The sequence below is a fragment of the Paroedura picta genome, chromosome 5, assembly GCF_049243985.1.
Source record: "Paroedura picta isolate Pp20150507F chromosome 5, Ppicta_v3.0, whole genome shotgun sequence".
NCBI lineage: Eukaryota > Metazoa > Chordata > Lepidosauria > Squamata > Gekkonidae > Paroedura > Paroedura picta.
The window spans coordinates 107,436,655-107,450,049 of NC_135373.1; the positions used below are offsets into that span (position 1 = coordinate 107,436,655).

General features: G+C 39.9%; 1 protein-coding gene across 1 annotated transcript in view; it reads left to right on the forward strand.

Moving 5' to 3' along the window:
• The window catches only part of GNPTAB (N-acetylglucosamine-1-phosphate transferase subunits alpha and beta), a 47,601-nt gene extending 34,964 nt beyond the window's left edge, over nt 1-12,637 (forward strand). The window contains exons 13-21 of the mRNA XM_077339768.1: nt 581-1,710; nt 3,076-3,275; nt 4,220-4,439; nt 5,336-5,449; nt 6,019-6,104; nt 7,758-7,856; nt 8,875-9,042; nt 9,612-9,702; nt 11,023-12,637. Of these exons, the coding sequence (XP_077195883.1) occupies nt 581-1,710; nt 3,076-3,275; nt 4,220-4,439; nt 5,336-5,449; nt 6,019-6,104; nt 7,758-7,856; nt 8,875-9,042; nt 9,612-9,702; nt 11,023-11,100 (2,186 nt within the window). The 3' untranslated portion in view covers nt 11,101-12,637. The remainder of the gene's footprint in view (nt 1-580; nt 1,711-3,075; nt 3,276-4,219; nt 4,440-5,335; nt 5,450-6,018; nt 6,105-7,757; nt 7,857-8,874; nt 9,043-9,611; nt 9,703-11,022) is intronic.
• Nucleotides 12,638-13,395: the final 758 nt, after the last annotated feature.

Below are 13,395 nucleotides of genomic sequence, written 5' to 3' on the forward strand. Positions count from 1 at the left end.
ATGTTCCTGGTTTTATGTATACATTAGTCCTGTAAATAACACGTCAAGCCTATTTCTTTGGATAAAGGGAATTAATGGTCAGGAAAGCACAATGTCATTGTAATGGGTTAGTCCCTCTAAACTGTTCTCTGTGTCATGCGTAGGGCTGATTTTCCTAACAGCAGCTAAAGAATGGCACAAAAAGAGTTAAAGCATGAGGGGGGCTTTTCTAAGATTTCTGTGTTTTTACTCTTTGTTTCCATTTTCCCATTTGCTTGTGGTGGAAGCAAATTTAGGTAAAGGGGTGCAAAAGGGCAAAGAAAGCTGAGCTGGAGGGTGAGGTTGTGTCTTGTGGTGGCCTTTTGTTTTCTTTGCAGGCAAGCTGCATGTTGGTTTTGTTTTGTTATATCTTTGAAATTGAGATTCAGGAAGTGCCAGTTCGTAGCATGTGTATATGTGTAAAGTTTTGAATAACCCACCTTGAAACATGGGCATAAGGTGAACTGCTTTTAATTTAGTAGTTCCCAGTTCCATATCTTTATGTAAATATGTAAATAAAGAGAAGAGGCAGATCATATGAAGTATTTCTTTGTTCTTTCAGAACATTTTAATGAGTTGTACAAAGTGACCTTTCAGAAGAACGTGACTCATTATGTCATTCCAAAAGGTGAAAACCTGCCTTACTTCAGCTTTGGTGAAATAGCCAAGAAAGGACTTGAGGGCGCCTACAGCGATAACCCAATAATCCGTCATGCTTCCATCGCTAACAAATGGCAGACCATCCACTTGATAATGCACAGTGGGATGAATGCAACTGTGATCCATTTTAATCTTACATTTCAAAATGAAGACGACAAAGAGTTTAAGATGCAGATAACATTGGAGGTGGATACAAGACAGGGACCAAAAATGAACATCTCTTCTACACATAAGCCTGAAAATAATGTGAAAACTACAACAGCAGTGCCAGAAGTGGAAATTATGTTTGAGGATATCCCTGAAGAAGAACGTTTTCCAAGAATTAAAAAACATCCCAATGGCACGGTGGAGAATTTGGATAGAGGTATAGTGATTCCACAGGTTGACATGTCTCTCCTTCCTGAAGACGTGAGGCTAGCTCTGCAGAACTTAGATTTGCAGCTGGAAGGTGGGGACATCACCCAGAAAGGGTACAATCTGTCCAAGGCTGCTCTTCTGAAACCCTTCCAGCTGCTGAACACAACTGCAGGAAACAATTTCCAGAACTCAAGGAGGAAGAAAGCATATGCTGACTTAGGGGCTTTGAAAAATCTCACAACCAGGCACAGCTCTTACAAAAGCAACGAAGGTGACAAAGCAGACCTTAAAAGAAAAAGGCAAGAGATGCTTCCACTGGGACCTATTGGTAGCACTCCTGTGGCAATGAAGGTGAACAGCTATTTCCCGCTGAAGCACAGCTCAGTGATAAATTCAGAGCTTAAACCTGTAGTTCAGAATGCGAGTGAAAACAATAAGTCTCGGGAGAAAGTCCTAAATGTTTTCCAACAGAATGAAACTCAAAAGCCAAAAGATACTACAAAGGGGACAATGACAGAAGAAAAGAAAGCAAGCAAGGGTGTCAATCAAGCACGTGCCGAGGAAGGCACTGCAGGAAGTCGAGCTGTACTCGGAAGGAAGCTACAGTATTACCCTGGAAATTATCCAGGCTTTTTGCCCTGGGAGAAGCATAAATATTTCCAGGATCTGCTTGATGTGAGTTTCTTGGTGGACTGGTATAGTGTTGAAAGAAGAATGTATTAAAAGTAATTTTAAAGAGCTAATGCTGCACAGGATCTTGCAGGACATTGACATTTTAAATTTCACTTTATGTAACAAGTTGACTAGGGAGAGAGGCTGGATGTATTAGGCAAGCAACTAGCATAAATTGATAGGTAGCCTTGAGAAAAGTTTCTTATGGCTTTAACACCTCTCCACTATTGGGAGAGGATAATAGGGACCCTGCCTTATAGGATTATTAGAAGGACTGCAGAGGAATATGGAGAGCTCTCAAAAGAACTGTCTTAATTATATCAGTGATTGCAAATACATCTCTGTGAAACTGATAACATGGCTTAGTGCTGGAGCAATGCTTATAGTTTTCACTGCCTGTTTTATGTATATTTAAAAAGTAGGAAATATATTTTAAAATATATGATATATTTAGCCATATAGTTAGAAAGTAAGGAATCCTGGTACATCTACAGCAGCTGGATGAGGTTTAACAAGGCTTGGCTATATGCTGTAGCCAACATATAACTGGATCAGGGCCACAATCAGCTCATAATCACAAGACACAGCCCAAAAATAGTGTCCGTTATTAAAGCCACCTCCAGCGCCATGCTGCGTAAAGTTACGCTCTTCCCAGCCCATTGACTTTTCCGTTTAGGATGGCATTGCTAGGAGAAGAAAACTTAGATTACAAGTGTAAAGTAATTTGGTTACTGTTCATAAATCTTTAAAGTCAGGAGGGCAATTGGGGAAGAGGCATTTGTTAATCATTGCTGGAATTACATTCAAATGGCAGTTAAAATTCAAAACTCAACTTTCAGTTCGATTCCTACTGTAAATCATGTTAAATGAAAAGTCACAAGATTACAAAGATGTGAACTTCCGAACTTTAGATACATTGAGACTAAGGTGTCTAAACCAAGCTTTCTCAACCAGGATTTCGTGAAACCTTGGGGTTTCTTGATGCCCCTGGAAGGGTTTCCTAAATGGGCGGGAGTTAATTAATGTTGACACGCCCCCCCTACCAAAATGGCCAATGATGGGCCTGGAGGGGAGTTGATCATACCACTTCTGGAGGTTCTAGAAGCCTGAAGAATGTTTCAGGGGTTTTCACCAGTGGGAAAGGCTAGTCTAAACAGAAAGCTTCTGCATCCATTTGGATTCTTTTTTTAAGTGATATAACTGAAACATGGCAGTAGCACTTAGTTGTCACATTTCATTTGCAGATTCAGTAAATGGTCAGTAGCCCTATGGATTGAAGCTTTGTGACATAATTTCTTAGTAATTGATAGCAAATCACATTAGAGTTCTTCTGTCATATGTGTATGCTCCATCCCCCACTCTCCCCAGGAAGAAGAGGCATTAAAGAAGGAGATGGCTTATTTAACAGATAGTAAACTGATTGGGAGACAGCTGAAAGACACGTTTGCGGATTCTCTCAGATACGTGAATAAACTTCTGAACAGCAAATTTGGATTCACTTCTCGGAAAGTCCCAGCTCACATGCCTCATATGATTGACCGAAAAGTTATGCAAGAGTTACAAGATTTGTGAGTTTTAACTTTTATTAAGGGAGCATGTAACCAAGTATAAATTAATATCTTGCTGCTTGTCAAGTGTGCTGCGGATCAAGTTTGACTTCCTTCCACACCCCTAAAATTTCTGGACTGGAAAAGTGAACATCTTGGGGGAGGGAACAGTGTCCCAAACCTTTCTCCCTTTTCGTTTCCTACACGCTGTGGAGTTTTGGGGAGATGAGCAGCATATGTTCATGAGAATTCTTTCCTGTGGCATCATGTGATAATTCCAAAACCAGATGTTTTCATCTGTTCATGAAAACTAGACATTTGCCTTTGTAATAATAAGTATTCTCTTTTAAAGAAATATTTTAAAACTCTCTTGTCTACAATCACTACTGGATACCCTAAGAGCTAGCAGACATTTGCTAGATATTGTGTTCAAGGCTCTGTCCCCTAGAGATCCCCCATGGGAGGTGTCTCTACCTGCTGTTTCTCTGCTCCCCTCTCCTCCCTCTGGTTCTCTTCCACTTAGAATGTCCACTGAATCTACAGAGAGGAGTTCTAGGCTCCAGGCCTTAAGGCATCAGCCATACTGGATTCTTTAATGCATATTCAAGCCAGAGTGTTGTATAAGACACCTGGGGATTTGGTGCATATTAGACAGTCATTTCTTAGGGTGAAGATCTAGTTCTACTAAAAATCATTTTCCTGGATTTTCTGGCAAGTCTTGGGCAAATTACATTTCAAAGAAAATAATCAGTTTTTCGAACGTTTAAATTATAGGGAAATTGCCTGTCTTAGTTAACATCAGCATCTCCTGCTTTGCGATGACCTAAATTTAAGAGTTTTCCCAAAGGGTATCTCTTCTGACATCCAGTTGCATTCTTGTCCTATGACTTATAATTAGGTTAATTTATTTCAGCAGCTTATCCAGACTGTAAAAGGCTGAATTTACTCTCCTTCTTTCTGGACAGGTTTCCTGAGGAATTTGACAAGACTTCATTTCATAAAGTTCGCCACTCTGAAGATATGCAGTTTGCCTTTTCGTATTTCTACTATCTCATGAGCGCAGTCCAACCATTGAACATTTCCCAGGTTTTTGATGAAGTTGATACGGATATGTCGGGAATTTTATCTGACAGGGAGATACGGACATTGGCCACGAGAATTCATGAATTGCCTTTAAGCTTGCAGGTATTTTTTTTAATATATCCAGAAAGCTCCATATAGTCAGTAAGCATAAAATGAAAAAAAAGTAGATGAAAAGTAAACATTGGAGATGTTCAGTAATGATATTAATAACGCTACAGCATTAATAACATTATTGCTGTGTTCAGAAGTCATGGAGAAACAGATAATTGTTTGAGACCTAACTTGCTGTGAACACACACACTCACACTCCCCTCTCTTACTCCCCTTGTGCTCCAAACTTGAAGACTTCCAGCCTCCTTGGTTGAGGAGACATGAATTGGCCAAAGTTTTGAGGAATTTGGGGTTGTGAACCAGTTTGTGAGCATCCTTTATTAATACACTCCAGTATCTAGTTCTAAGTTAAAGTTTTTCCTGTGTGGTTGTCTATGATTAGGCTGTATGACTTCACACCACAAATTTACACTCAGATGATTGAATTCCTCTCCTTTAATCAAAGTAGTTGCCAAGAAGAAGGATTGAATGCTACAGGTGTTCTACTAACAAAAGCCAACATTTCCCCACTCTCCCTCAACCTGTAACTTTTGCAGATAGAAAGTGTAGTGGGGGTGGGTGAGAGGGGACCATTTCACCCGGTGGGGAACTGGTTAGATCTGGATTAGTGTTAATTTTATATTTATTTTAAAAAATTTTATCCCATTCTAGTTACAACCTTTTACTACCTTGGAATTCATTCATGCAAACCCCACCCACAGTCCCTAGTGGTATAGCTTAGAATCAGCCTTCCCACTTTATTGATAACTAATTTTACATCAGGTTGTAGAAATAAATATGCTTTTATAAGAAAAATTCCAGTTCTTTTAATTAATTTTACACAGCATAAATATTGTGAGTACATAAAAATAATATGCATTCTCTCTCTCTCTCTGTTTCTTTGCCAGGATTTGACTGGTCTGGAGCAAATGTTAATAAACTGTTCTAAATCTCTTCCAGTCAACATTACTCGTATTAATATCATGCCACCAACACAGGAAGCATATTACGATCCTAATTTGGTAAGGACTTGTTAATAATGGCTTTTTTCTTGTAGTTTTATATACTGGCGTTTTACAGACAATTTACAAAAATGTACTGTACATTAAAAATCTAAATTGTTAAATATATAAACAGGAAATCAGTAAAATTCCTTGATTCAGTGAACTATAGATGTGTGTCCCTGCCCCCAAAAGCTATTAAGCTATAATCATTTCAGGTAGAAACACACCTCTAGTCTCTAACAAACTTCTAGCCCCTTTCTCTCTCTCTCTCTCTCTCTCCCCCCCTCCCCCCCTCCGTATGTCCTATGATATTTCTTACAAGTTAGGGAATGTCAGGTGTTTAAATTGTGTTTATTTTCATGTTTGGCATTGATTGCCAAAGCATTCTCCTGCTCTGTTGCAGAATGGTGACTAACATGCATGTGTATACATACGCTTTTCAATTGTTTTGCTTCTCAGCTAATGATTAGTTTCTTTGTAGGAGCAGCAAGATCATTAGGAATTAGCATTCTACAAAAACACTATGAAAGAGGGACATGCGAATTAATTACTACTCTTTTCAGTTAATGTTTTTCCCCCATTTTCAGCCTCCAGTGACTAAAAACCTGCTAACCAACTGTAAGCTTGTGACGGATAGAATTCGTAAAGCATACAAGGACAAAAACAAGTACAGGTATCTCATTCTTAATTATTGAGATTAGAAAACAAACAAAGAAAGAGAATATTAGAAAGCACCAAATAATAAATTGTGTGAATTTTTAAAATGAAATATGAAAAGACTTACGGTAACGAACCAGACTCAGTAGAACTGAAGTTTAATATTAAAACAAGGTTTCAGCTTAAAATATTATTCATGAATGTTCCTTTATCTTCAGAGCAGGAAGTATGTGGGGGGGGGGTCTATCATAATGTGTATCTGGAACACAAAAGTTGAGCTATAATAAAACAATATAAAATTGAAACAATTATTGTTTAAATTGTTTAAATTTTATATTGTTTTATAGCTCAGCTTTTGAGTTCCTGACTTTGTTAAGTTTGGGTTTTTGTTCCCTTTTTGGTTTTGTATAATGTGTATCTGGCCCAAGGTCACCCAGCAAAGCTGCTTGTAGCAAAGTGGATATTCAAATTTGGGTCTATCAAATCCAGCCTTTCTCAACATTTTTATCACTGAAACCTTCTTCAGGCTTCGAGAAACCCTAGAAGTGGTGCGATCTTGCAGATTATGGTTAGGAAAAATAGCTGTGTGCCAGCTGCGGCTCCTCTCCTTCCCACCTCCTTCAGGCCAGTTACTGGCCTTTTTGGGGGCGGGGGGCAGGTTGACATAACCATATATTGTCATATCACCCAATAATTGTTTAACAAATTTTAAAAACAGATTAAAATCAGTTAACTCCCAGCCATTCTGGAAACCCTTCCCGAACCGTTAAGACCCCCCCCCTGCTCTAACCACTGCACTATACTGGCTCAATGAACCAGGGCATGGAGGAGATAGGCCTATGAATGCTTTCCATGTCCGCATCCAGTTTCTCCATGTCTGCATGATACAAAGAACTTGAGCTTTGGGGCTAGAGTAATTACTGCAGTACAGAGCTGGAGCACTGGACTTGGTGCACTGGGAGTGGGATTCCACTGATGTGGATCATTCAGAGTGATTCAGATTTATTCATAGAATCATAGAGTTGGAAGGGGAGTTGGAAGGGGCCATACAGGCCATCTAGTCCAACCCCCTGCTCAACGCAGGATCAGCCCTAAGCATTTCTAAAGCATCCAAGAAAAGTGTGTATCCAACCTTTGCTTAAAGACTGCCAGTGATATACTAGGCTTCAAAGCCCACTCGTAAGAGCGGGCTTTGAAAGTGGGGGCCGTAGTGGCGGCCCCCACACCCCCTGGGGCCCCCCGTGCAGGGATCCCCCCTCCCCACTGAGTCCCTGGCTTCGCTGCAGGCCTCGGAGCAGGCCCGCCATGTTCCCGGCCACCCACCTCCCAGGCAAGTACCCGGTTTCCCTGCAGGGCTGCTCCCCTCCAAGAAAAGAGGAGCAGCAGCTGCCAAGAGGGGGCTGACCTGGTAAAAGAATTCAGTCCTTCATGGAATAGTGTATTCTGTTAATTTCTAAATTGTTTTTCAAGCTCTGTTTCTATAAAAATTAGAAATCAGCCTTTTAAAAAAAACTCTGTAGATTTGACAGAATATTCATAGCAGTTATACAGACAGGCTAGCCAGATATTTATTTCATATATATGTGTCAGAATTCAATTTCATACTGTTTGTGGTGTCATAATTTCTTAATTCACGTTATCTTACTCTATTCTATTCTATCATACTAAGATTTGAAATCATGGGAGAGGAAGAAGTTGCTTTCAAAATGATCCGCACCAACGTTTCCCATGTAGTTGGCCAGCTTGATGACATTCGAAAAAATCCCAGGTATGCACTTTTGATGCATGTTTAATTTTAAGGTTAAATTCGGATCTGTAAAATACAATGCTCCTTTCCATTATAGAATGCTGTGAAAGAAGATTTGATGTGTCTACAAGATAAATACAAATAGTGCTTTTCTTTAAAAAGGATGCTTGTAGTCATTGGATTGGTTACACACAGAGCCTTTTCTGTGAATGGAATATCTGTTCTGCTTCCGTTGCATAACATTCCTGAAGGTTTCAATTTCAGACATGGATTTTGGGGAAGCTGTGATAGAGACTGATTAATCTTTTGTGTTGCTGAAGCTTCACAAAAGTTAATGAGTGTATTGCATAATATGATACAAGCACTAAATGCATGCATAGTGTTGGAACAATATACAAGCAAAAACAAAACACAGTTACATTAAATTGATGAAAGTTTAAGGGACATATGCTTCACAGATTAACTGCAAACAACTTTATACTCTATAATTCCATTTCACAACTCTTCTGAGTGAATTAGATACCTAGCATCACTAGCAACCTTGAGTAAGCTGTGAAATATAAATTTATCCAAGCAGATGCTGACAGGCTCCCGTGTTTGTTAGTCCTGTTTCACAAAGGCTTCTTCATACAGCAGTAGAAAAGGCTTCATATGTTACAGGCAGTCTGCCAAAATACAATATATCATCGAGCACAGCTATCTACCCACAAATCAAAGATGAAAAAATAATGATAAGGCACTATACATTTTTCCCTTAGCCATTTATTGTGCAGCCTTAATCTCCTATCAGACTGATTTGGCAGTGTGGCTTTCTTTTTTCAAAGGAAGAAACAAGCCTTCTAAGCATTTTCTAAGACCTGCATACTGAAGCTGTCTTCAATACCAGTCTTGTTAATTTCACACCTATGTCATGTTCAATGTATAAGAAATGTTGCTTCTGAAACCATTAATGTTTTTTGCCATCAAGTCACAGCTAACTATTTTTAAAGATAAATTTGCTTAACAATAGACAATGAGAGTATTTTATTATTTTTTTCAGAAAATTTGTTTGTCTAAATGACAACATTGATCACAGTCATAAAGATGCTCAAACTGTAAAAGCAGTGCTTAGGGATTTTTATGAATCATTGTTTCCCGTCCCATCCCAATTTGAGCTGCCAAGAGAGTATCGAAACCGCTTTCTTCATGTGCATGAGCTTCAGGAATGGTAAGTGATTTCATGCTTTGAAGTTTGACTTGAAATATTGGTTTCCCTGTGACTGGAGCTGCTCGGGGCAGGGGCGAGCACTGGCATAGGGCTTCCTCCCTCATTCCCCACTCCCATGGGGCTTGCAGTCCCAGGCCTCTTGCCATCCCTTTAGCTCCCACTCACCAGCTGGCACTTCCACATGGAAGAAGTTGGAGGGGGATGCGACCAGTGGCAGGACACCCTTCCTGATTGGCTGTTCGTTGGACAAATGGCCAATCCAGGATGGGACAGCTGGGACAGTGTACCTGACTGGTTAGCAGTGAGTGCCAACCCTCCCAGCACCCTCTTACCGTTTTATTTATATGGAAAGATGTATGTTCTGTTCTAATACGGTTTCTCAGTTAACGGAGTACTGTAATTCTGTCTTTTGAGTTTTTGATTTGACTAACACAAGAGAAAATCTATCTCCGTGCAAGGCTTAATCGAGTGTATGCTCTCAGATAAACTGCTGGATAATATAAGCTTCTGCAGTTTGTCACTATAAATATTCTATAAAAATGTTATCTTTTTTATCCTGCTATATATAGGAGAGCTTACAGAGACAAGCTGAAATTCTGGACACATTGCGTTCTAGTGACACTCATTGTGTTTACAGTCACATCATTTTTTGCAGAACAGGTAAAAGCTGTAACTTTTTAAATGTAAAACTAAAGTACTGTGTTGTATGCAGTGCAGCTTTTTGGCACGCACATGGGCTTGTTCTTATTCAGATATGACTTTCATAGCTTGCCCTTCCAACAGCAACCAAAATGTCCCCCTCCCCACCACTTCTGTTCCTGGGGAAACAGGATTCAGGGGGTACTTTCAGGCTGCCATGGGACTTAATGGGAAACAACCAAGAGAAGTACTTGCAAACACAGGAATTCTGTGCAGGATCCAACCCATAGTATGGTATAATGCCAAACCTGCTGTTTTGATGAGTGGGTGCATGGCTACTGGAATATGAAGAAATCACTGAAAAAGTCTCAATGGTAGTGATGATATAATGGCTGAGAAGGTGATCAGGGAATGGGAGGCTGAACCATCAATCACATAAAAAATCATGTAATATTAGGATGGCGTTCTTGTACCTTCTAGCTCTGATCTAGATTAGACCAGACTTTTGAGTATATAAGAGTGAAAAAGAAGTAGTTAGGGATGCCAGACCCACTGGGGCTGGTAGAACCGCCATTTTGGCATGCCCCCCATATCAGAATTTGGGGGGGACCCTTTCCAAAGAGCCACTTTCACAATGATCCCCCCGGACCTCCCCACTCTAATACGGAGAACCAGGTTTGATTCCCCACTTGTTCCCATGCAGGTGGCCCTGGCCCAGTCGAAATTCTCTCCGTCCTACCTACCTCACAAGCCATCTGTTATGGGGAGACCAAAGTGATGGTAATTGCTAGAGCAAAGCATGGTATAAACACCAGCTCTTCTCAAATCCATGGAGGATATGCTCTTTCACTCATGAATGGCTTAGAAAATAATAACGTCTATTTTTGGATAAAACTATGGCTAGCTTTATAAGAATTCCAAATATTATTTATTCTCTTGCTTCCAAGCCAAATCATGGTATGGGGGGAATACAACAATCTAGTTTGGGTATAGAATGAAACAACAAGGTATGGATTATGTCAGAAGCATAAGTCTCCTAAGATGCAAAGATTCCCAAGCTGCAAGTAATTTCCAAGAGAATAGTGGTGAGGCTGTAATCTCAGGGATAGCATTCTGCGGGGGGTTGGGACTAGATGACCTTGGAGGTCCCTTCTAACTCTGTGATTCAGGGCTTTCCATGGTTGCTACTGCAATTTGCTGTTAAGTGTGAATTGTGCTTCATCTTGATAGTAGGCAAAAGCACACATGAAAGGAATGCAGTGGAATGGAGCAGAACATTGTAATAGTTCCCATGAACAAACAGTTGGAAAATCTGAATTCCTTTTTCTTTTAATCTTTTAGCTAATTGCTCTCAAACGAAAATTTTTCCCAAGGCGGAGGATTCAAAAAGAAGTTTGTCACGAACGATTGAAGGTGTAGAAGAATTTGGACCATGAATCAGTCTACCTCAACATGTGATGAACATGTGAAATGTTTTGTTTCAGAAGTGTCTTGATTGTTGTGTCCTGGGCGTGAACAAAAACTGCCCATGTCATTATAGCCTTTGTAACACTGCTTTGCAACACCCATGCTACTGAGCTTACAGAGAATGTGAGGACATAGTGGAAAAGGGTGTGTTGCCAGCTCTCAAATGGTTGTAATTCTTCAGCATTATGTCCTGAGTGCATTATCCTTTTTATAAAAAGGGTTACTGAAAGAAACATAGCTGCATTTATTGCAGTACACATTGCAGACAACGAATAACACTGGACAGTTAAGTTCGGCCTCTATTAGGTGGGTTTCTGATGTTGCATCCCAAGGCATTCTGTATCATTCAAATCAATATCTTGTCTTCCTCCCACCTTTTGAGCAACAATAATGTTCATCTGCTTTGGTCACCTACATTAATTGAGAACAGGGTTCAGAATGATTGTAGTGGAAGTCCTTTGTAATTCTTCCCTCCCATCGTTCCACTGCTGTTCAGGGGACAGCATTGCTATGTTATGTGCTTCCCATAGCAGCCAATTAAGTCATGACACAAGGAGAGTTTGTCCAACTTGCCTAACATATTTGATGGCAACTCTTTCTTCTTTGTATTCCTGGCTTACACACAGTTGCCAGGAAAAAAAAACAGGAAAAGAGCCATGCATAACAGCAGCAACTTGACTGGGCAGCTTTCTACCCTATTCTTTGAGCACAAGGGACATGATTCTAATGTGTGTGTGCCCATGGCCCCCATGAGTACTGCGTACATTAATATAAGTTGTGTATATATGATTCAAACATAGAAAGGATTATGACTGCAAAATGTCCTCTGAGGAATTAGAATCCTAATGCCCTATTTGCTTATTCAGTAATGAAAATGATAGAGAAATTGACTTCCAGTCTGATGCCAGGGTCATTTCTCTATTGACCAAAATGTAAATTAGTTTCATATTTGGATGCTAAATTAAAAGTCGGGGGTGTAATCAGGTAAAGAGATTGTGATGTAACTATGATTTTTACTAGCATTATATATTGAGCAGCAAAAGTGCCTCACTGTTATCAATTGTCAATACACTGTATGGTTTTAATGGTACTGAAGTATCATATGCATTAATTTCTCATATCAAATTTTAATTTTCTAAAATTGGTTGTCTGCCCAAGATGGATACTGACAGGAAAGCAGATATTTTTTGAAAGAACACCTTCAATCAGGATATGAACAAGCCTAAAGATCACATCTATTATTTTATAGTAAAGACATGAGGTTTTCAGTGTATATGTGCTGTAAAATGTACATTTTCATTTAATGTCTATGGTTTAAAAATTACGTGGCTTATTCTGTGTGCTTGTGAAAGAAGAAAAACTATCAGCTGTTAAATGCTCTGAGAAGTCATAAATATTTTTAAATTGGAAGCAAAAGGCACCTTATTCTTTATTATCCCGTGCGTCAACCTACTTCTAAATTAAATAGAATTAAACTTGTTTTAAAATACCACTTTGTTGCCTTTTTTGAAAACAGCTTCATAAAGTAACAATCGCATACTAGGTCATTTCAGTAAAACTACAGACGTTCCTGCCTCACGCAACTGAGGGAAGGGGTCTGTCAGATATGACTTGCAAGCTAAAATCTGGACAGCGGAAAGATGCCTTTTAGTTGACTCCTCTTTTCTGGCCTATTTCCTTCTAGTTATTTTCTCTTGTATTGTACTGACTTCTGACTGGAAGGGCCATTGATACGAAACCATGCCTGAGCCTAATGAAAGTTTGTGATATATTGGCTGGGGGGGGGGGGAGACTCCCATAGCATCAAATAGAGGTGGCAGGAATCCCATTGCAATACATCAGGGGTGGCTGAACTGATTCTCAGATGTCCATTAACTATAATTACCATGAGCCCTGCACCATGTTGCTGGCAAGGGCTCATGGTAATTGTAGTGCATGGACAGCCAGAGCACCACAGCTTGGCCACTCCTGCATTACATAAATCACTGCAAGAAGAAAACCAAAGCATCAGAGAGTAGCTGACTGAATTAGCACTTTAATCCCTGCAAGGGTAATGGTAAGCCTGGAGGAAGCCTTTATAAAGAGAAGGCAATGTTCTGAAGTTCGCCTCTCTTTCTCTCTGGAGAAGTCCATGCTGAAGGGTTTGTGGCGTGATCCCAGACGCGCTGTCACTACAGACTGCGACCGTTCCCTTCACGAGGCAGAGGGAGTGAAGGTCTACCGTGTAAATAAGTGTGGAACCGGGGG